The 22,792-nt window shown below is 43.7% G+C and overlaps 1 protein-coding gene and 1 long non-coding RNA gene across 2 annotated transcripts in view; one reads left to right on the top strand and one right to left on the bottom strand.

Annotated features, from left to right (window-relative positions):
* The window catches only part of SLC7A10 (solute carrier family 7 member 10), a 45,106-nt gene that overhangs the window by 13,434 nt on the left and 8,880 nt on the right, over positions 1-22,792 (top strand). The window contains 3 exon segments of the mRNA XM_074913368.1: positions 14,368-14,572; positions 21,231-21,382; positions 22,146-22,271. Of these exon segments, the coding sequence (XP_074769469.1) occupies positions 14,368-14,572; positions 21,231-21,382; positions 22,146-22,271 (483 nt within the window).
* LOC141963752 (uncharacterized) overlaps positions 1-22,792 on the bottom strand; it is a 200,412-nt gene that overhangs the window by 177,161 nt on the left and 459 nt on the right. Inside the window, exon 2 of the long non-coding RNA XR_012634199.1 lies at positions 1,528-1,620. This is a non-coding gene — a long non-coding RNA (uncharacterized LOC141963752). The remainder of the gene's footprint in view (positions 1-1,527; positions 1,621-22,792) is intronic.

Below are 22,792 nucleotides of genomic sequence, written 5' to 3'. Positions count from 1 at the left end.
CTGACCCACAGCATTCCCCGACACAGCTGAACTCTTTGGCTGTTATTAAAGCGAGGTTGGGGAGATTTAGAGCAGTGTTTTGTAATTGCTTTTCTCATTGATAAATACTGAAAACCATTGCAGGTGCAGTGGGCACCATGAGAGCCATCCCAGAGGCGCAGCTGTCACTTGTGGGATTTCTCAGCCAAGGGACAAACACTAGATCAGCTGCGTGGGCTGTCATTTGCTTCTTAAGCCACTGTGGGGGGGACCTTGCTCCACTATCAGTTGCTTGTCAGGATTTATATGGTAGTAATAAGTCACACAGTACCCTAGAGAAGACCCCTACCTCCTCCAGCATGCATGCAGGGCAGAGCATTAGGAACTAACTACATCAGGGGATTTAACAACACATTTCTGCTGTTCGCAGGTAAAAATTCCAAGTCAGGATACTGAGATCCAGAGAGCACAGAAAACAATTGTCATACAGATAACTAGGGCTAATACAGCATAAAGCTGCACTATGTATAGCGAGCAGTGTGAAGTGCTTGCACTTTCTTACCAGGGCAACCCAGGGGTTTTAGGAACATTAGAGCACCCTCTTACAGCACCAAGGTAGGTTTGGCATTCAATTTCTCTTTGGAAATTAATGGAAGGATCAAAGCTTTCTAACACCACAGGAGAGCTTGGCTTCAAGGGTCACAATAGCTCCTTCATGTGCTGAAGTCCCACAGTCAAGAGGGTAGTTTGAGCCCCTGTTCCCTGCAGCCCCTTGTGCCACTGCCAGTGGCAATGCAGTGGGACCCACCAAAAAGGACTGCTCCACAGCTCTCTGTAGGACCCCTTCATCTTCACCTGGCAGCACTGACCTGTCATAAACCCTACTCAAGGTCCCTGCTGCCAGGGAAGAAAGCAGAAAAGGAAGGTGCAATATGAAGCTCAGCAAAGGTGACTGGTAGTAATCCCCACCTGCCCACACAGCCTTACTACCACTACATATGCTGCTGTCAGTGTGGCAGTGTGCTGGAGCTCACTTAGTGTTACTCCTTTGAGAAAATCCCAAGGAAAATGCCTCCTAGTCCCTAGAAGGCCTTTCCCAGTATTTCTGCCTTATCTGTGGTTTTCATTATAGCATATAGAGAAGGGTACAGGAGGCTGAGGTTTGGTCTCTGTGGTAATGAAATGCAGCCCACATATCCCAACACTGGCAAGAGAAGAGGAGAACAAGTCAGAAGTTAAGGAAGTAGAGAAATCAGACCAAGTACAAGAGTCAGAACAGAGGAGCAGGAAATAAAGCAGTGGACTGTGTGCCTGAAAAGAGCCTGCAGCCGGTGAAAGGATTAGCAGAATAAAAGGAGTTTTCAGTTTAGAGCAACAACAAAAATGCTATCATACAGGCTTTAACTTCTCCTTTGATATAAACACATTGCAGCAGCATTACTCAAATAAAACAGAATAAAACCATGCACTAGCAGACATCTGACTTCTCTTTTATCATTTCACATGCTCCAAAGAGGCCTGATGCCCAGCACATCACCATTTATCTACCTTACTGCAGGTCTGTCCTCTGCACACGTCATCTAATAAATGTTTGGTGTCCAGCACGGGGACCAGGCCTCCTTCCAGGTGCTCAGCTGGGCTCTGCAATTTTGAACACAGATTTGTAAATTAATCTGTCATACCCAGTGTATGCCAGAGCATCGGATCAGTTTCCAGTGCTGTTTTTGGTTAAACAAGCGTTTGTATTTTAACTCTTAAATACTACATGGATAATATCCCACGTCGTATCTGTTGCAGTGAGGTCTCTACAGTACAGATGTGCACTTCCGACAAGTACAGTCAGCACCTGCCAATGTAACCTCCTTTGAATGCTATCCAAGTGGCAGATCATCTTGTGATGATCATGTTACCAAAACAGAGGCTTAAAAGCTTTCTTGATGAAGCTCCTCTTGGTTAGCTGCCTTCTGTAGAAGAAAAGCAAGTGATAAATTATCACTAAGTTTACAAAGAGGAGGTAAAAGAACATCCCCTTTCACAAAGGTAGAAGTTTTAAACCACCACATTTTCTGGTTTTAAGCTACTGGGTACATTGGCAGAGGCTGGGCTACAGTCAGAGCATGGTCAGCCTTATAAGATAAGCAGCAGGCTTCAGCTGAACAGCAAAGTAGTGCAGTCTCATAAACGCACCTTGCAGGGTTTTGCAAGTACTGCTTTCCTCTAAGGCTGCTTTCCCCTGCTAGCAGAAAGTGATTACAAACTAACAGTCATTACTACACAGTTTATACACCTTAAACCAGACCCAGATGTGCAGTTTACTACTTTTAAAGAACTTTTTAAGTGGCCCTGGATATATTAAAGGTTCCAGGAAGACTGAGGTTAGCAATTTGCTTTGATTGCTCTTTTCTAGATTGCGAGTTTTTCATCTGATTGCAACACAGCTGCCTAACACCACAAAATCACCACCATGCAGCCTTCGTATACAAGTAATATCCATTTGCTAGTTCTGCTCATCAGTACTCTTTGTAATTAGATCACTCTATTTTCTTGAAATATCAAAGACAAGAAAACAGAGGTTCTTTTCTCTCAAGGGAAGGATACATGGAATCATCTTGCAAACAGGATGATTACAGTAACACTGAGGAAAACTGCAAGCCAGAAACGTGACAGCCACAATAATGTTCCCAAAAATTCAGGTGAAGAATGATATCCTGTCCTCGCTGCAGCTCCCCAAGTTAGCCCAATAAGAGTCGCTTTCGATCCCTGGTTTCCCAACTGATGGCACTGCTTAATTTCACCTTTTTGCTGCCATTTGTGAGCTCGGTCCAGCGGGGACCAGCCAGGGAGGGGCGGGGCCTGGCCAGAGAGGGGCGGGGCTTCCGGCCCCTCCTGCCCCCCGCACCCCCTCGCCGGGGAGAAGGGAAGGGAAAACCGACCGTGTTTCTCCGGGGTATTACATTCACTAAAGGAGTTTTGCTTGTTTTTCTCAAGTGAAACAGTTTTGCAGGAAAATGAGCGCGGCTTATTAAATATTCTAGTGGGTAAAAGGCAATATGAGAAATTGCAAACATCCTTTGGAGGATGCTGCAGCTCATTCTTATATATAGGTATTACATTTTTAATATAGAAATATTAACATGATTGACAAATCTCCGTAGTACCTTATGCAATAGCAAAATCTAACCCTAGTACTAAAACAGAGTATCTCACCCTCTGTAAGGCCACATCAGTTGTCATTATTGAAGTATGCCTGAAATATTTACTTTTCTTTACTCAGTATTCTGTTCTACCCACGCCTTCGCTGTCAGAAAAACTTGGTTCTTCAAGTCTTCATGGACTACACCTGTATTTTAGCGCTCAAAAGGCAAATATCTTCTTTAGAAATCTATGACAAGTTAAAGAAAACACTTTTGTCAGTATTTTAAGTAGCCTGATTTTTAAAATCTTTAAAGTTGAGTGTAGCATAATCAGATTATAAATTCTTAACCCAGTAAAATCCACTTGGAATGCTGGAATTGCAGTTTATAATGACTGGTCATGTTCTTACTTGCTAGGAATTTTAACATAAATATTTGAACTGAAGTCAGATTTTAAGATCCTTTAATTTTGTTAAATACCAATCCCTGTAGACATTAAATTGTCACTGTTACTTTTATAGCCATTTTTCAGTTTTTCTTTTGCAAGTGTATTAGCAGAGGAACCATAATTCATTTTCCACTGCTACAGTAGTTACATTTTTTACTCACGTATGAAGTTAAATAGCTATTATTTTAATGCCAAGCTCTACAGATTCTTTTATTTTTCATCCATTCTTCATTAAGAGTTTTCTGAATGCTAATTAAAAGCAAATAAATTCAAGACCACTACATGAAATATCTAAAACACTGCTACTTAGCCTAAATTCATGCTTGACTAGGGGTTAAGAAAATGCAGTTGGAGTGTTTGCTGGTTTTAATTCAGCACAGTCCCTATAGCCTAGTAATTTTTCAGGCCTGAGTGCTTTGTTGATTCAGAACTTCATTTACCCTTTGTATATTAATTGGAGGGAGGCACTTACAATCTCTTGTATTAAATGCTACACTTCTGTTAATAAGCTAGAGAAGAGCAGGGCAAAGGCTGAGCAGCCTTGATTTGCGGGAAAAAGACTCCACAACTCGAATAGAGTTATAAAGCAGGTATGTTTACTCCGGTGCCAGGGTGCAAGGGGATTTCTCCACAAAGCTTGCACACCCACCGCACATTTTACCAAAAACTCATAGAGTGTGGATGTCCATATTCATTGGGTTACATAACACAAACATACATATGCATGAGTAGGGCTGGGTTAGTTAGAAAGGATGATGTCAACTGTTTATGTCATCTTTGCACCTGCGCATTGCCTCGTGGTGGGCGTCTTCAGGGGTCTTTAGGAGGAAGGCTCGTAGTCTTTCTCACTTTGGTTTTTTTCCCCAGAGCATGTGCAGATTCTCTTGGCCAATTTCTTGAATAACAAGAATGTTTTTCAGACAGTTTACTTTCTGTCTTATCTAAGAGAACCAACAGAACTTCTACCATTCGTAATATGGCTATCTTTACTCATTAGCAAAATTCCAGCTAGTTAGAGCCACCTGTTACTCAAGGCCAAAAGTACAATATTTTGCTGAACGTTGCAATCCTTGGTAGATTTTCACAGTGAACTGCTTTGTTTTGATGAACACAGTAGTCCTTGGTAAAATTCCACAGAACAGTCTGGGCAAGCAGGATTCTTAGCAATATTTTAAAAAATACTATAACTTACTATAAGTAAGTAAATAAGTTGCTAAGCAGTTTTCTAGAAGTAAATAAATCTCAAAACAAGTAATTATTTCTCTGTATCAGCACTTTGTGCCCATCCATCCCGTTAAGTGCCGTGGCACAGCTTTGGTGCACAGCAGCCATCATACTGCCAGCACATGGGCCAGGGCAGAGAGTGGCAGGTTTATTTACTGTAAAAAAATAGAGCCATTGGGACTGCCTGTGCTGCCACAAGATTTCTGGTTACCACCAAAATTACAAGCTACGCATGTTACTTCTTGGCTGGTTTTGTAGGTGTGTCATGCCCTGAGTTCACAAACAGGCGGTGACAATCACAACTGGTCACTAATGTCCTCAGTTAGGAGTGCTTAACTTCTGAGAACCAATTAGACAGCTGGACTGGAGGCTGCTTAATTCGGCAGTTTTCTGCCTAGTAAATATATAAATAAATATCCACAGTGAGTTACATCATCACCATTATTGACACAATCCACCTCATATTTAATTTAGATTTAAACAATTTGTAAAACATGATTCCTTTTGACCAAACTTTTTTTATTTATATTATTGTTAAACAGTAATCTCAAATCTTTACAATATTTCATACTCAAATATGATATATTTATTTAACTCCAAGTCAAGATGCAAAGTTTCAGCATTTGTTTATAAGAGAGCTATTTTAAGCAGTGACACAGACTATCATCCTGTTGGCCTGAACAATGTCTACTTAGATGTGGGAGTCCTGAGAGGATGGGTAGCCTTTTGATTATTCTTCTGTTCACAGCTATCAGTGAAAACTAACTGTGTCTGCTGTTGAGGATACAATATACCAATATATCAAAAGAAAGCTGTAACTGAAACCAGGCTGGTCTCAGACATTTCATTCTTAAAAAAATTAAAGTCTTGTTTCTTACAGCTTCATAAAAAAAGTGACAAGCAGTGGCTTATGTTCCCCACATTGACATCAAGAAATGATGCTGAACTTGCCCTTCATAGCTGAGATACCCAGACACATATTCAGACCATCTGTTACAACTGTAGCAATGAAACACCCAGTATACCGTTTTACTAATTCCTACTCTGATCAAATTAACATGGGATGCACCTCCCTAATGGTGCTGAAGGAAGCAGGACACCCAGGTGATGCAGGCTTTCCCTCTGCCAGTGCTACCTGCCATAGGCTGCCTTTGAATCGCATCTCCCCACATGGTTACCTGCGGCCACCCAGTGCTGCGTGACCCACATTGAGCTGTGGAGTGCCGTCTCCTGAGAACAATAAACAGCACTCGATGAAAGCAGGAGTCTGGCAGGATTTAGGCTCGTGAACCACACACAGTTTTTCAGGAATGTTGCCTGCTGTAATCCTTCACTGAACAACTAGTCACAGAGTGATTTACGTGAGAGCAGCAAAAAAAGCACAGAATTTCTTTGTTGTCAATATTTCACTTTGTAGGGGAAAGACCTGCTTAGACAAATTTCTAGTCCATATTACAGACCCATTCAGAATTTCAGATATACAACAGATCTTTAAAGAAATGCACAACCAGTAAAAAGGCATGAGTGATGTTTTTCTTTCCTAACCACACAGGAAATTGCATAGTTTTATCAGAAATTTGTTCCCTAAATACAATCAGTAAGGCCATTCCTAAAGAACTGTCAAATACTTTCAACAGACTGCAAGATCCATTATTTTTACAGTCCACATGGATTGTGTGCTGCAGATAAATAAAAGATGCCCTAAGGACTTTACATGCTAAGTGAATATGCAGAGTATTACCAGGTCCCTTTATTTTCTCACAAACACAGTGATATTCAGTGTTTTCCTTCAAAGTGCAGTTCTTGAATAAGAATTCAGCTTTTGTTTAAAAGATGAGTTTCAACTCCCATGGTTATATTGAAAAACATCAAAACCTGACCCCAAATGCACTCTCATAGTTCAAAAGCCAGAGGTGACCTGAAAACACTGGGTTTTTCAGTAAAGCCCCATGCCCTAATTTTGAGGTCAGTACATGGTTCCTGAATGGTTTAGCTCTACATGAGGCGCTGACCTACGAGCAAAACCATAGCTACACGTGTGAGCAACTGGTCTGGGAAACCCATCCCAGGGCCAGGTCTTGGTGTCAAAGTTACAAACACAAGAAGACCCAAATTTAATTAGATAAAGGACTGGAAACGGCAGGGGGGTTGGCATTCTGTTCAGCAAAACGTTAGTGTGGGACTCACTGCCACTAAGTCAGTGGAGACGGAGAGCATGGCTGGTGGAAGAGTCTGAACTTGCTTCACACTCAGTTCACTGACATGTTAAAATAGCTGGTTTGGATCTGCCCCGGCTGTTGGGGCTGTGAGTGTGGCTCACAGAGGACAGGCTGAGCTCCAGACTTGGATGAAACTCCCCAGCAGCAGGTTACAGCATAGCATACAAAATGCAGCTGGGAGAAGATTTGTTCAGTATTAAAAAAATGTAAAAAGCATAAATTCCTATAACACAGAACCTTTTTTTCTTTTATTATCTGCATCCTGTAGTCTCACCATAGTCAGCTGATGCAATATGCACTCTTTCCCATATACAGCATGATGTTTTGTGTCTGTTGCCTTTTTTTTCCCCTTTCACAATAACTCTTGAAGTGGTATTATTCCATGAGAACCTCAGCTTCTGTTTAAAAATTATGTTTCTAACCCTCATGAGTTGTTTTAGAAAATTGTCAAAATCTGAACCATGAAGCCTTAAAAAAAATAAATTACAAAACACAGAAGGCAAGTAAAATAGCCTGAAGTATATCACTTCTAAGGTCTTATCCAGTGTCATGATTTTTTTTATTTTTTTGACAATATTGATAGTGATTTCCACATCCTAGAAAAATGCAGAGGGGCATTGAGAAAAGAAAAAAAAGGGGAAGAAATGGCTGTGTCTTTTCACCTCTCCAGTCAAGTAATACATCCGTCAGCACTGCATGGCTGAGAGCATCCCAGGATCTCAGTAAATGTGTGCAACTAGCAGTGTGGAAGCAGATCAGCAGGTCTTGCTGGCTCTGGCAGTCCTGCCAGGGTCATCTTTTCACAGCAATGAACAGCTCCTGAGCAATTTTATGGGCCAATTTCTCTAAGTTAGGAGCAAAAATGCTTTTCTTTAACATTGAGCAGGCGTAGCTGTGGTCTACCTTTCTTCTCACCTCCACAGACCATTATTATTGTGAATAAGCAAATAAATAACTAAATTCCCTGAATTTGTCAAGTTCAAGTCTTTCAAATATCTCTTTTACAAACTCTTGACTGACTAGAGCAGAAAGGATTCTGTTCCAGAGGTCAGTATTTTTGGAGGTTGTCTGTTCAAGGCTCATCAGTGCTACACAATACAGTACTGAGTTGAAGACAGCTTCTGTCCTACAGAAAACTGATACTTGTTTAAGGTTAGAAATATGAGAGGCCTGAGCAAGTGAATAGCTTTTACTTTAACTATTATTATTAGCAGAAACATTTTCACATCCCAAGGAAGCAGGCTTGGGCTGGCAGACAAACTCAGGCTCATCATCCCACTCTCCACACCTTGGCACACTTCATGTGCCCCATTTCACATGGCTCCATCGCTCTCCATCCTCCACTCCTGTGGCTAGCACAACGCATTCAGCATCTGCAGTGGGCTTGGAGACACAGCACCACAACATGAGTATGGACCTCCCTTGCCCAAGCAGTTGTGCTGTGTGAGTGCACCAGTACTTCCTTAGCCTTGATCGGGGGATGAGAACATCTCCCACATGGGAAGCTCATCATTTAGCATTTTTAGATGAGGTGCTGTTTACTGTGATTACTCAGTACTGATTTGTTGGAACAAAATTTCCAGTAACTGCCTCATACCTCCCAGGCAGGGTTAAGGCTGTATTATTACCAACAAGAATAAATACACACACACAGTTTGAGACTTGAGACAGCCTATTCTGTATTTTATTTATAAGATATGTCCGTAGCATGAACATATGGAATTCAAACATTGGTTTCCTTTTGGTTCAAAGAGGTACTTTTGTAGCAAGAAATTCTAGTAGAGACCATGAAGGAACAGAGAAAGTGGCTGTTTGACAAGAAGTAATTCATTTTTTCCATTTCTTCACATCTTAGAAGAAAAAAATAAGTGCAGTGAGTATCAGGAGCACCAGCACTCATAAAGCTGAAACAAATCATCCCTGACATGGTGAGCACAATAATGACAGTCTCCCTGAATTGCACAGCCAATTTCTTTCTTGCCCCAGAGTTGCTTACCAAATTCCTTCCAGTTCCCGCTGACCGAGGCTTGCTTTGAAATACCTATTTGTAGGTAAATCATCTGCCTTACTGCTAAGTCTTCTGGCCTAAGAACTTCTTCTAAGGAACATGAGACCTTCTGAAAACTCTGCTTCTCATCAGGCAGTTTCTGACATCTCATTTTCTTGCAGCTTTTCAGCATCTCTACTATATCTGTTTTTAAACACATCCTATGCCAAGTGAACCAAAGGTACTTCCCAGGCACATTTACCACATTCATGGCAAGTTTCCATAAGAACATTTTGTTGTTGGAAGGGGCGTAGCACTTCCACTTCTGCTGATATGGCTTTTGCACATGTTGCAAGAGCAAAATAATAGGAAATCCATAATGAGTTGGGAAGATAATTTTGCCTTATCGTATATTCATTCATGAAGGACATTAGATTTTTTAATATATGACAACTACTTAATTTAACAAAAAAAATTCCTGTGAATGTTTGTATGAAAGGACCATCCAAAAGGCTGCCTGTTCCTTCTTGTCCTGCTCCTTCAGGTAGCTGCACCCAGAAAGCATTATCCTTAAATAAAAAAAAAGTACTGGCTATTTCCAGCTCAATACAGACTTGCACACGAGGAGGACTGCTTTGGCAGTCTTGCCATAACAGGAGGGCATCACTCTAAGCCATGCTGTGCCACAGACACCTCCTCCCTGCAGCAGTTCGGGTTTCAGTAACAGCCCCACTGCAGTTGCCCCTCACTGCCCATCACCTGGGCAGCCAGGGACGAGGCCGAAACCCGAAGCACAGAGACTCAGGGCTTTGACAACGCCAAGCACAAGCATTTAAAAAACACACCATAGACTATCTGTATATGCATTTAGACCACACTTAATCACTGCCATGCCAGACTGCTGCCACTTTACCTATGCGGTTACACCTCACTGGGACTTGTCTCTTTTCCTGGAGTCCATCACAGCATGGCGTGATCACACTGCTTCCCCCGGCATTGCTGCTGCTTATCTCCCCATTTCCCCACCCTTCCCAGCCTGCCAGCAGGTCTGCCCATCACACAAAAGCAGCTGGGCAGCTACAGAAAGCCAGGCACACTGTCAGCTCTCACCCCCTCGCCAGCGTGAAAGCCACAGCAGCGCTCCGACATCACCCTGTCAGCCCACGCAGCACAGGTCTGCAGGGACACTGCACTGCAACACTGCACATCAGCTTGGAGATTTTCCGGATTTCTCATCCGTTATCAGTTTGAGGGATGCCATGCTGTGTTTGGATTTTATCCTTTCTCCACATATTGACACAATGAAAAGGTGACACAAAGTGTGGGGGTGGAAGCTCTCGCTGAGAGCTTGCTGAAGGATGGGTATTTGCATCTGCTATGTGCTGCCAAAAATAGCAGCAAACCTGAGCTAAGGTGAAAGAGAGCACTGAGCAGGAGGAGATGGTGTGAGAAGAGCCAGTGGACTCATCTAGTGGTTATTCTGGTTTTGGGCAATTCCTGTTTGTTCAGTACTGTGGTTGCTAGAAAGGAATACTGTCCCATCCGAAAGAGGCAATTAAAACCTACAGATCTATTGTGAAAAGCAGTATGTCCAAAGTTCCTCATGCTCCCCAAAATACCATCGCCTCCAAAAATTGCAGTAATTTCAAGTACATTGATCTGTGAAAAATAGAGACACACAGGTATCTATTCTGGCAGGTAGCAGATCATTTTTAAGGGTCCTTTATAACTTAATGCCTTCCTCCATATGCATAACTGTTGTAACTGAAGCACGCAGGAGTGCCAGAGACTTTATAAAGACCAATTTTAAACTCCTAAGGCAGGTATTTCTTTTTCAGCTTACATTCAAGATTTGTTACAGTTCCTGAACAGGGCACAAGCAGTCTTCCAGAAAAGCTTGTTTGTTTTAAATATGTTGCAATGCTTGAGTGAGCAGGAGACACTATGACCAAAAAGCCCCACAATTTTTATCAAATATTATGTATGCTTTAGCCATACACTAACTCCTCATCTATCTTCTTGAAAGATTTCACCGCTCCACTCCAACCGTGTAGCTTCCCAGTAGGGAAGACCCAGAACAAATCTATTAGTGCTATGAATAATATTGTGTGACTCGTCCACATCAAACCCCATCCTTTCAGCGCAAGCTGCTGTGATTAATGCTGTAGCAGGGCTTAGGGCTCCCTGTGCTAGTTCAGCTAAGGGATAGTTATTTTACTGTTATTCTAGTATGATCCAGTTTTGGTAACATCTACATGCCTCATCTGATTTATTTTTTTTAATGCACAGAAAGTGCCTTTGGTCCTGGTGGCTGTCCATCCCAGCTGCACTTGGCGGTCGCAGGTGGGAGACATCTTGGTCTTTCCCAGGGACTTCCTCCATGGCTAAAGATCTCAACACTACCAAGATTTTGCTGAGCTCTGCCCTTGATCTCCTCCATCACCATTTAAGCCATTTATTTCTGGCTTAACCTTATCTGTGCATCACAAACATTAAAAAAAGTAGCCCATGCACACAAAAACTGTATTCCTTACACATGTTGTCTGTATTTGCAGGCTTATCTTCTCTTGTTCAGCTCCTCTCCAGAGTAAACCCACACCCCTTACATCCTATTTTACAGTAACTCTGGACTGGGAGCCGCTGGGTCCAACCTGGCCATTGGCTCCAGAAGGGAAGCAGAGAAGAGCATGGGTGGACAGGGCTGGCTGTTCCCTTTTCCTCATAAAACTTCCTGCTCCCACCCATCTTACACCCTCCTGTTTCTCCATATGTGAGCCATGGCGCTGAAGGGGCATCCCTGCACCCAGGGCTTCTCTTTGGAGGGAGAGGATTTGCATGGCTGTTCCCCATGCCAAAAAGAGCATTTAAAATAGCCTCCAAGTTGACCTGTAATCGGTTTCCTTGCACATACAACTCCTTCCTGAATACAAACCCACACTTGCATAGCATTTTGCCACTGTTAAGTGAGACCCCTTGAAACAGCCCCAGCCATCACACAGCACTGCACCCGTCTGCGGAGGACAGTGTCAGACGCAGCAGAGGAGTCCCCTGTGTCACTGGTACCGAGGCATCCTGTGGCTCATGCTCCAGAAAGTGCCCTGTGTGAGAGAGCACTGAAGAGCTGCTTGAGCACTGGTTGCAGAGCCAGACCAGTCAGCTACAGAAGTCACTCACTGAGCCCTTTAATAATACACTAGCAAATCTTTTTTTCTTTTTGTGAGGCTTTCAGGGACGATACAAGATTTACTAACATTGCTTTAAAGGCATTATTAAAATTTTGGTGCTATTCAGTGTATTTCCTAAAATGGTAGTTGTGGCTCTCAACTTTCATCTAATAAGAAAACTACTCTAGCCTGCCTGTCTGTGTGGAAGGACTCCTACAGGGGAACATGGCCAGCCACAAAGCTTACAAATTAAAATGAAAAGTTGAAAAAAAAAAAGTTTTTTCAATGTCATGCCTTTTAAAACTGATTTTACAACTTGGGGGCGGGGGGGGGGGGGGGGGGGGTGTCTGCATCAGTTTTTTTAATCTGTACCAATATTTCCTTACTGCTGTGCTTGGATAATCTTACTTGAAGCTGCCACACCACAGACTGAGCTGTCTGGGCACACTTTGCAATGTGGTTCAGTTGTAATATTGAAAAGCCAGGTTTTCCAACTGACAGCCCTCCTATGCAGCAGTGCCCTTTCACAAGCTGACATGCCAGCAAACAGGAAAGGCCCAGCACACATCCCACCACCCCATCCCAAAAATGTGTCTTTATTGCATTACATATTGTTTTGTTTAGCCAGAGTCTCTGGTTTGCCGTTGCAGTGCTATACCAACACTTTAATACTGAGGGAATGGCTTCACCCGTGGCAAGACCCTCATGCCCCAAGCAGCCTATTGCTCCAAGAATCCCCAAACCATCCGGGAAATCCAGCAGGGATTTGGCACCCTTAGGGCTGTCCCCACAGCCTCTGGCCCTTCCACTCTTGCTGGGAAGTGACCACCTGCTTATCAGTTGCTGGACTTGTCTATTTTCTAATTTCATTTCATTTCAAACCACAGATAGAGTATCTGCTTCAACACACGCACCACAAACACACAGCTACGCATGAGCACAACCAGGGCAGACAGGCAGGATGAGCCACACTTCCAGAAGCTGTTTTAAGAAACGCGAGGACAGAATTGAAGCAAATGCAGCAAAATTCGGCGTAACTGGATGCGTTTAGGGAGCTTATTATACATGGCAACCTAAAAAGCATTTATAAAGCAGAGAGGGGGAAGAAAGCATAGATCTGGTGACACACAGGTTCAAATCCTGTGGAGAAGCTGGTTTAAATGACAATACCTCATTAATGGCCAGTATCCAGTATCTTATTTTTGTAACTGCACTGATAAAAAATGTTTATAAAGTCAACTTTGTAAGTGAAGATTTTAATACCAACTCATAAAAGAAGAAAGCCCTCAGCAGAGTCCTACAACAGGAGAGTCTTCACATCCTTTTGGGAAAAGTACTATTTAGATATTGCTCAAAAAAATTCCAAGCCTGACAAAAAACCTCTCCTTTGAGACCTTGAGCAGCTGCAAATCACACCTTGCAGATTGGTTCCTGTTGGCCTGGGAAGGCCTACCATACCCTAGTCCCACGTGAACAAAGAGCATCTGTGATACCCAGCATTCCCTTTCTACCCCCAGCACTGCCTCAGCTCACACGCTAATCAAACAATAGGACAAAATTCATTATCCAATATTTCAGTCACCTCACATATCCCTTAAAAAAATCTGTGGGTGATGACTAAGCAGCAGAGTTACTGCAAATATAAAATGTTAATGGATTTCTAGTATCTCAGACCTTCAGATTACCTTTTTTCAAGCACAATCTTAAATCTGTCCTGGTAACAAGAGAACCTCTTGGCCCATACATTATAGATAATGCTACATAATTTTTTTTGATGTATCAGCTGCCCTGAAGATGAGCCTTAATTGGTTTAGATTCATCTCAGGAGGAAATTAAAATCTTCATTTACAAACACTTCCAAATCTTTTCGATAAAATACTTGGGCATGGCAGGTAACAGCAGACAGTTGTGCAAGCTGTGTGAGTTTGTGCCACAAAACAGCTCCTTGCAGACACAGATACTCACGCGAGTCTTACCAAGCCTCAGCAGAGCCAAGCACATGCTTACCATTGTTGACTGCTGATAAATGGCGATGCTTTCCGCAGGCCGTGATTGAATGAAATATGATCATGCAAAATCTGGAAGGGGGGTGGGGTGTCTTGTTTGGTTGGATGGGGGCTGTGTCTGGTTTCTCTTTTTTTTTTTTTTTTTAATAAGAAAAATGCATTTCTCGCTTTCTTTTACCTCACTGAAAACCTTTTGTCCTTTCCAGGTAATATCATTGGTTCTGGGATCTTTATTTCGCCAAAAGGAGTTTTGGAGCACACTGGCTCGGTGGGACTTGCTCTCATTATTTGGGTGCTTGGCGGCGGGGTGGCTGCCCTTGGCTCACTATGTTACGCTGAACTGGGAGTCACTATCCCCAAATCGGGAGGGGATTATTCCTACGTCACAGAGATTTTTGGTGGGTTAGCTGGGTAAGTACCCTATATCTATAAAGTAATTTGAAAACATGTTTATATTAAGTATTTTGTGTGGAAAAGCCGTCCGACAGGGAACATTTGTCAATAAAATGCTTTTGCAAAATCATTCTTTCTGTTCTCATTAGAAATACCAAATCACCCATACACAGAGCTCCCGGTGCTGCCTTCCAAGGGAAGGCAACAGTCGCTTTCCCTTCCCTCTCTCACTCAATGAAGTCTGTGACAGGAAAGAACGATGCTGTAAATGATGCTGTGTCCAGCTGACACTCCTGTGTGCTAGCCATGAATGATCAGTACCTTGTACTGAGGAGTTTCATGCACCAGGGAAGCCAGGCTGGAGCTACTTGCCATAAACCAAAGCTGCTTGCAGCACTGCTTCACTTACTGCAACTGTACAAAATAACAAGTATTGTAAATACTAAGAGGGGGGGAAACTCAGGGAATTGTTTCTCTTTGAAAATACCACTAACAGGGTAGCATGGCTAAGGGAGGATGGGACAAGTGAGGTCATCATTTATATTTGACTGTATATTTTTTGTGTGTATTCAACAAGAAAAACTAAACCATCAGCCTGTACTCACAGCTCACTAAAGAAACACTGAAACTTTCTGGCCAACTTGCTCATTTGTGAGTAAAGAGGCCAAGAGGCCATGCCACATGTTGGTGTTTTATTTGGAAAAATAAGCAACATAACTGCAAGCTAGAGAAAGAAGAAGGAAAAAAAGAAAAACATATTCTCTCTCATTTGAGATGGAAAACAATGTCATAACAGCTGGCTGCTGAGCTAGAGTAAATCAGCAGAGGTGTAGCAAGGGCAGGCTGTCACCCCATCCCATAGGCTGTCCCCCTGCTCACGCCTGCCTCAGCTCAGTGCCACCCAGGCACTGGGCACAGCTAGCATCTGAAAACATGCTAGGTGACAAGGCAGTTTTCTGATGCTGGTCAGACTTAAGCCATTCTCATGGAAGTCCATGTTTCTTCAGTCAGAGGAATTGCTCCTCTGAACACTGTCCCACTTTGCATAGAAAACTACACTGGTGCTGCAGCATAGATTGAGGTAACAACAACATCAGCTTGGTTAACCAAAATCTCAACTCATCTTCACTGAGGTCTGTTCTCTCATGGGGGGCAGGAGCTGCATGGCAAAGCCCCTGCTCCGCTGGGACGCTAGAGCAGGCAGTCAGCAGCTTCCCCCATCACCTGTTCCCAGGAATGGGGTCTGCAAGCAAGGACCGTGAAAATGAAAGAGCATAAAACTGCACAAGTGGTCACAAGTGCTACCCCTGGAATATCGCTGTGAGGGACGCCAGAAACCACCAGAGTTTCACAAAGCTGAAATATTATAACTATGCTTTCTAGGGGAGAGAAAGAAAGTAGTTAGAAATTAGGTACAACTAAACCTGGCTTTACTTGTTCCTCAGCTCACTATGTGCCACGTTCAGAGAATTCTCATGGTACCAGAAAGCACCACACAGCCATTGATTGGTCACTACCCAGCATTTACCTGGGGACAGAGCAATTCTCTCCCTTCCCAAAGCAGGGAGCTCTCTGCTGTGGCAGCAGGTCACTCAGTGTCCAGGCTTGTGATGCACAGGCAGTATCAAAAAGCACAAACTTCTCACCTGAAGGGAAGCAGTTCTTCCATTCTTGCTTTGCAAAGAGAGTTTACCTTTTCTCCCAAGAAAACAGTTTCGTAAGTGTGACAAAGGGTTGCCTCAGGCAAGAATCCTCCAGGTAGGTTTTGGTGTAAAAAGGGGCGGGGGGGTCAGTCATATTTTCCAGTAAAGCTGAGCTGTGCACCCTGCTGCACTTTGCCGAGCCACCACCTAAAGCCTCCAGCTTTGGGGATACTCACAAGCACCTTCAGTTTTCCACTTTGGGAGTGCCCCTTCACCTCGGCACTTGTGCATAGTGCTCTGAGCTGAAAGGAGCCCTTCGGGAGCCTCCCCTGACAGAAAAAACACTGCTTCTCCAAAAGTCCAATTTTCTCTTCTGATTTAACCATTCTACAGCAAGGAACAGCATATTCAGCACACAGAGCTTTACTGCATCTGCCAAACGATTTTCCTAGTGGCAAATCCAGATGGTTTGTTCTATTCATGTTATTATAGGAGCATGTGCCATAACCACCCAGACTAAAACATTTCCTCTTCTTCACTTCTGTTGTCTTGTCTCTGCCCCCCAAAATCTTCCCTGTTTATTATGCTTTCTTGCACAGGTATAAGGAACAAAGGAGTACTATTTGATTGTAACAGCCACTGGAGTACTACATGCCCCAGCTACTGTGCCTGGCAGTATTGATAGTTGGTTGAATTAAAAAAAAAAAAAAAATCGTAACACTGCTAGGTGTGATGTAAGAAGGTGAATGGAATAAGAGAGAGAGAGGCAAGACAGGGCCATCTCCTGAGTGGGCAGAAGCTCTGGCTGCAGACCAGCTGCCCTGCCCCAAGTCTGAATACAGCTAAAGGACAGTGCATGAGATGCTGCTGAAAGCAGCGGTGATGGTAAAACTCAGCTGGAGACAACCCCGCAGAAGGGACACTTGCTGGCAGCTCCGGCCAGGGATAAAGAAGAGCTGAGGGAGAGCTTCTGTTGCACTGGGCTCTGGTTTGGTACCACAGAGCAGACTTCCCACTTTAATCTTCATTTAGAAATGATCTTAGTTTTAAATAACATTTGTGTATGAGCGTACCAACTGCAGGGAATGTGTTGCATCCCGTGCTGCTGGAGCCATCTGAGCACAGCTCATCCTATATGGGCTTGCATGTCTGTACAGGTCATAACAAGAACATTACCAAAACCAGTAATAGGCTTAATATGTATTCTTGCAGAAGACAATTAATAAATTCAGCTTTGTGAAAAACCCACTAGTGTGTTTCTGATAAATACAACTTCTGAGTACTTAGCAGTAATGTTGCAGCTAACACAGGTGCTTTACCAGCAGCTGATGACTGGACATACATCCTTACTAAAAATCAATAGTACTGAAATCAGCAGAGAGCTCTTAGCCAAAGCTTTGATAACTGTCACTCCAAACTGCTAGTAAAACATGCTTCAAATATACTTCTATGCTTCTTTGTTGTTGTTGCAAAAATCTAAAGTTTCCAAAGGCAATAATTCTTTCAGCAATATAGGATAATAGTAATAATATTCAAACTAGCTCCAACTTTCTTAAACCAGGTCCAGCTTAAGATAAGGTGATCTGTACTACAGCATCCATTTCAAAACTGTTTTATTTTGTTAATGACACACAAATAGGGTACACTCTAATTTTCTAGTTTCACAGGCTGCTTTGACTCCATGATATTTTATATCTAACATGAGAGCCTCTTGGGAGTACAGGCACATCCCAAATAAATGTTTGAGAATCAATTTCACCAGGTCCACTAGACTATTATAGACTCAGATCAAACCATGCTGTTCATTTCTTTCCACAGGGGAGGAAACTAGTATGCAAAGATATCTGCAAAAAATTCAGTTTTGATCCAGGGATGACTGGCACTTTCACATGAATGCCACACACACCTTCCCAAAAGCAACATGTCCCACCACAGGTTGTCACTTGTTCCATGTTTCTAAAATGGAGGGGGGGGGGGGGGGGGGGGGGGGGGAAGAGAGAGGAGAGAGGGGAGGAATCTAATTAGAGACATTACCTAACGCATATTGATGGGAAGATAGCCGTTAACTTCAATGGACTTTGGATCCGATTCAACAACAAAAACACATCAGAGGCCATCCAGCTAGTAGCTATTGACACTCGTTACACACAACCGTGGTTTGCTCAGAATACAGGCAGGGAGCTTATTTTACCAGCCCTTTCGCCATCAGCACATGCAAATGCCAGTGCTCAGGAAAACAAACAAACAAAACCCAAGAGAAGCTATATCTTCCTTTTTCTCTACATTCAGCTGTCTTGAGCCTGTTTCTAAAGGTCTGATCACTTCTTAGTCACCAAAGAGAGAAGTTCTTGTAGTGCTGTAAATTAATGAGTAACTATGAAAATCTATCAGATAGGGTTCAGCTCCTGACACCCCCAGTGCCACAACTCATCCCTCAGGGCAGTAATTCCCCCACTTTTCATTTGAGTAGGTTGGCAAAGTATCTTCAGGTGTGCCACGATGACATCTTCCTGCTTCCAGCTGGACTTTGTGCTCCCAGCGTTGGTTACACTTCCTCCACATGATTGCCCAGGGCAGAAAGTGCACCTCCAGCCCTTTGGCTTGCACCTCAATTTGACAAATTGTGTGCAGTGTGATAGCGAGGACGTCTGAAACTCAGTTATGTCTGCAGGAAATTTCAGCCCTGTGTCACTTAAATTAATTACAGCTGATCTGGAACAGTTGTTCTTTGCTGAGAAAATTGTACTCTTAAGTCTTCCTGCACAACAGATGATAAAAGGCCGTGCTTTAAAAGCAAAAACTTCCTAGAAGACTCAGAGTGCTGGGTGATCATATTGGGCTTAACTCCTGCCTGCCAGCCACAGGAAACACCACCTCCCCAAAGAAATGTGACTGGAGAACGGCCATCCCCAGCTGGCTGGGCCTCCCCAACCTGCCCCGGCAGCCTCTGACAGCCCTGCCAGAGCAAGGCAAGTGCTCAGCAGTGCCGCCCCAGCCCCAGCAGCGGGATGTTCAGGACATTAACATGATCCGAGTGACAAGTGTGGACATCTTTCTCAGAAACAGGCTTTGGTTAAAACTTGCTGGGAAGAACAAGGTAAAAGTGGGCCTACATCTTAGGCAAGCATCCTTATTTTAATGCCATCGCTCATTTGAACTTCCCTTTTGACAGTACAACTTTGCCACCCTCTGCTAAAATTCTGCATTTACTTTCGTTTGTGTTATCAGTCCTGCGTGCATTTCAATTCAGCATGAAACAAATTGACTGTCAAAAATCTATTGAATTATTCACATTCCCACTAAACCGTATTCTACCCAATATCAACTGTAATGCACTGTATTACAACATAGAATCAAGGGCCAATTTTGTTTGAAATACTGTTTTCAGAGTCATTCTCCCCACTGAATGGTTGTAGCTGCAAACAGTTCTTGGCCGACATAAATTGTGTGGGCTAAGATAAATGTGATTGATAGGGAAGAGCTGGTGGTCTCTGCCCACCAAACCCCATGGCCCCACAGGTGTGGCTCTACCTGAGCCCCAACAGTGCTCCTAGGCACACACAGCTAGGGCTTGTGCCGGGGCAAGGAGGGCTGAACTTGATCTTGCTCAGCACTGCCAGCATCCTAACCCTATCAGCAAATGATTACTGCAGTCCTTTTAGTCTTCAGTAGGGACCAGCTGTGTTAACCCACCCAGCAAGCAAGGTCTGCAGAGCTACCCCAAACTGGATACACCACCCACAGCACCGAATAGCACAAAGTTACTGGATGACACTGTGCTGAACCATGATGAAAGACATTCGAAATTTAAAAAAATAAAAAATAAATCACACAACAAAACTAAGAAAGGAAAAAACCTCTGAGTTTTAAAAACAATAGTGCTATTTGGACAGTAACCAGCTCTTACATCATACCAGTTTACCAAATAAACTCTCTGGTAGTTAATAAGAAAAAGGAAGCATCATATTGCCCCACACTTCTCAGAAACAACAAGGCAATGTAAAGGATGTGACTGAAAGACACTCACCACCTCAGCCCAAGGAGCACCCAGCAAACAGCACACACTCCTTCCTTCCTTCCCTCCCTCCAGGTAAATGGCAGCAGGAGGGACTCCCCCACCTGTGACAGATTGAAGGGCTGGCAGCAAGCAGCATGCTGGGAGGGAGCAGCCTTTAAAAGAGCAACCCATGTAATCTAGAAATTACAGTGTTTTATTTGAAAATATCATTTCTAATCCTCCTTTGTGCTGGGCATCCCTGCAAATTACATTTGTGCATGTATACGAATGAATTAATGTGTATATATCTGTGTGTGTATATACATGGCAAGAAGGATTTCGCTTTCTTGCAATGACTACATCTTACTACAGAAATAATAATACTTCAAATATATTAAAATACTAACCAGATCTGCCGCTGCTTCTATAAGATAAGTATTTTTTTCCTTTTTCCAGAGTGAGAAACCAAAATATCTCACACGTCATATTTGCAAGGGCACCTTCAGCCTCAGCTGAGGCAGACAACCAGCCCGGGTGCACCCCACCTGAGTGACTGCAGGCTACTGCAGCACTAAACTGCCCTTGCCCAGGTCATGGAGCCAACCCAAATGGTGACAAGAAACCCCCTAATAACCAGCAGGGAGCCGGTAGCAGCCCCAAGAGTGCGGCTGGCCCACAGCTGGGAGCTCTGATGAAATCTTTCAATGTAGGGACTGCTGTCTGCTGCAGAGATGCTTCACTTTGACATACAGAGCTAAATGAAAGCATGCCCACTGGGCATAATCCTCACTCTTCTGTATGTCCCTAAACTGTGCTGCTTAAAAATGTTTAATTTAATATCCAGATTGCACCAGGATATTCGGAAAAGGTATGAGGAGAGGCACAAGTGGGTAACTATTAGGTGTGAGCGGGATGAGGGCGCTCAGTCTGATGCCTCGGGAGCCATCCTGGACCACTGCACAGCCATGCACGTGTTACCTCCCTCCTCCAGCACATTCCCAGCGCTGCTTTCTTGTGCTTTTTCTTGTCTTTTCAGGTTTCTGCTGCTGTGGAGCGCGGTGCTTATCATGTACCCGACCAGTCTGGCTGTCATTGCGCTGACATTCTCAAACTATGTCCTGCAGCCCGTCTTCCCTAACTGTATCCCCCCCTATAATGCCTCCAGGATCCTCTCCATGGTGTGTTTACGTGAGTATTTGCTTCTCGCGCACACAAAAAGCTTGCCTCGGTTTTACATGGGACCATTCGAGGGGTCGCTCCAGCCAGGCTAGGGTCAGGGTCACAACCCAAAAGGCAAGCAGAGAGGTCCCAGGACAGGCCCTGTGACAGTTGCAGGATATTCAGTCCCTTCCACTTGCCCACAGCAGTCACAGTGCCTGAATCCCTGCGGGTCCTGGGGAGAGTGGCAGCAAGTGAGCTTGTGGGATGGGGTGGTGCTGTGCTCCTTGCAGAGCCATGGGCACCTGGCACAGGTGATCCACCAGCACAGGTTACTCACCAGCACGGGTTACCCACTGACACAGGTTACCCACCACCATCTGAGCCCTTCCTAGTCTTCTTTTACATTTGCAAATGCAAGTGTGTAGGAAGCGCAGCATGCCAACAGCTCTGCATTAATTACTGACAGAGCCAGCAAAAGCAAACCAGAGCTACAGGGCCTGAAGACGGTCACCATTTCTGTGAGGAGGCAGCAATCCCTGCACATCGAGCACTACTCGGGCACAGTTACTAGAGCTAAGGGGAGCCCTGACCAGCAGCGCCTGAGAGGGGAAGGCTGTCCCTGCAGCCAGGAGTCTCCTCGGGACAGGCAGCACTCCTCCTCACCCCCACTCCCAGCCACACTAGAGCTCCCCACGGGAACGTGTGTCAGTCTGTGTTTTCCAATGCTTTGACTACGTGTTCTTAAATAAACATAATTTCATTTCACTGAATTCAGTCTTTTGCTCTCCAGTCCTCCTGACCTGGGTGAACAGCTCCAGCGTTCGATGGGCAACACGCATTCAGGATATATTTACAGCAGGAAAACTCTTAGCCCTGGCCCTTATCATTACTGTGGGCTTCATACAGATCTTTAAAGGTACTCTGTGAGACAGCTCTAACACGGGTATGGTACTGTTGATAGATTTGATTTTTCCCACTTACTGCACTGTTTCCTCCTTACAAACCAGCCCGAAGGAGTGCTGGGTTTAGCCAAGCTGCAGGGCTGTGGAAAGGAATGCACAACAGAGAAATCAACTATCTCCCCTTAAACAAGTTCTTTTCAGGCCCGCCTTGTCGGTTTTGATAGAATAAAGGAGGTCAGCTGAGGATGTTTTGAAATAGTTACTGCAATTTTTTAATCTGTTGTATGTTCCTTAAATTGGAAGTGCTCTGGGTGTAAAATGAATAAGCTCGCCCAGGGCACTAGTCCAGTTTCCCACAAAAAGTCACTTATAAGATTAAAAATAAGAAAAAAAATGTCTCACTGATTCACCAACTTAATGGAAAACAGAAAACACAGAAGACTCACAATGTTTCTATCCTGTATACGATGAGTCATATAAAGGAAGATGAAATATGACATTTACAGAGAGCAAAAAACTTTTTTTTCTCAGTGGT

Source organism: Athene noctua, chromosome 9 (genome assembly GCF_965140245.1).
Source record: "Athene noctua chromosome 9, bAthNoc1.hap1.1, whole genome shotgun sequence".
NCBI classification, from domain to species: Eukaryota; Metazoa; Chordata; class Aves; order Strigiformes; family Strigidae; genus Athene; species Athene noctua.
This window is presented reverse-complemented; position numbering and strand designations above follow the sequence as displayed.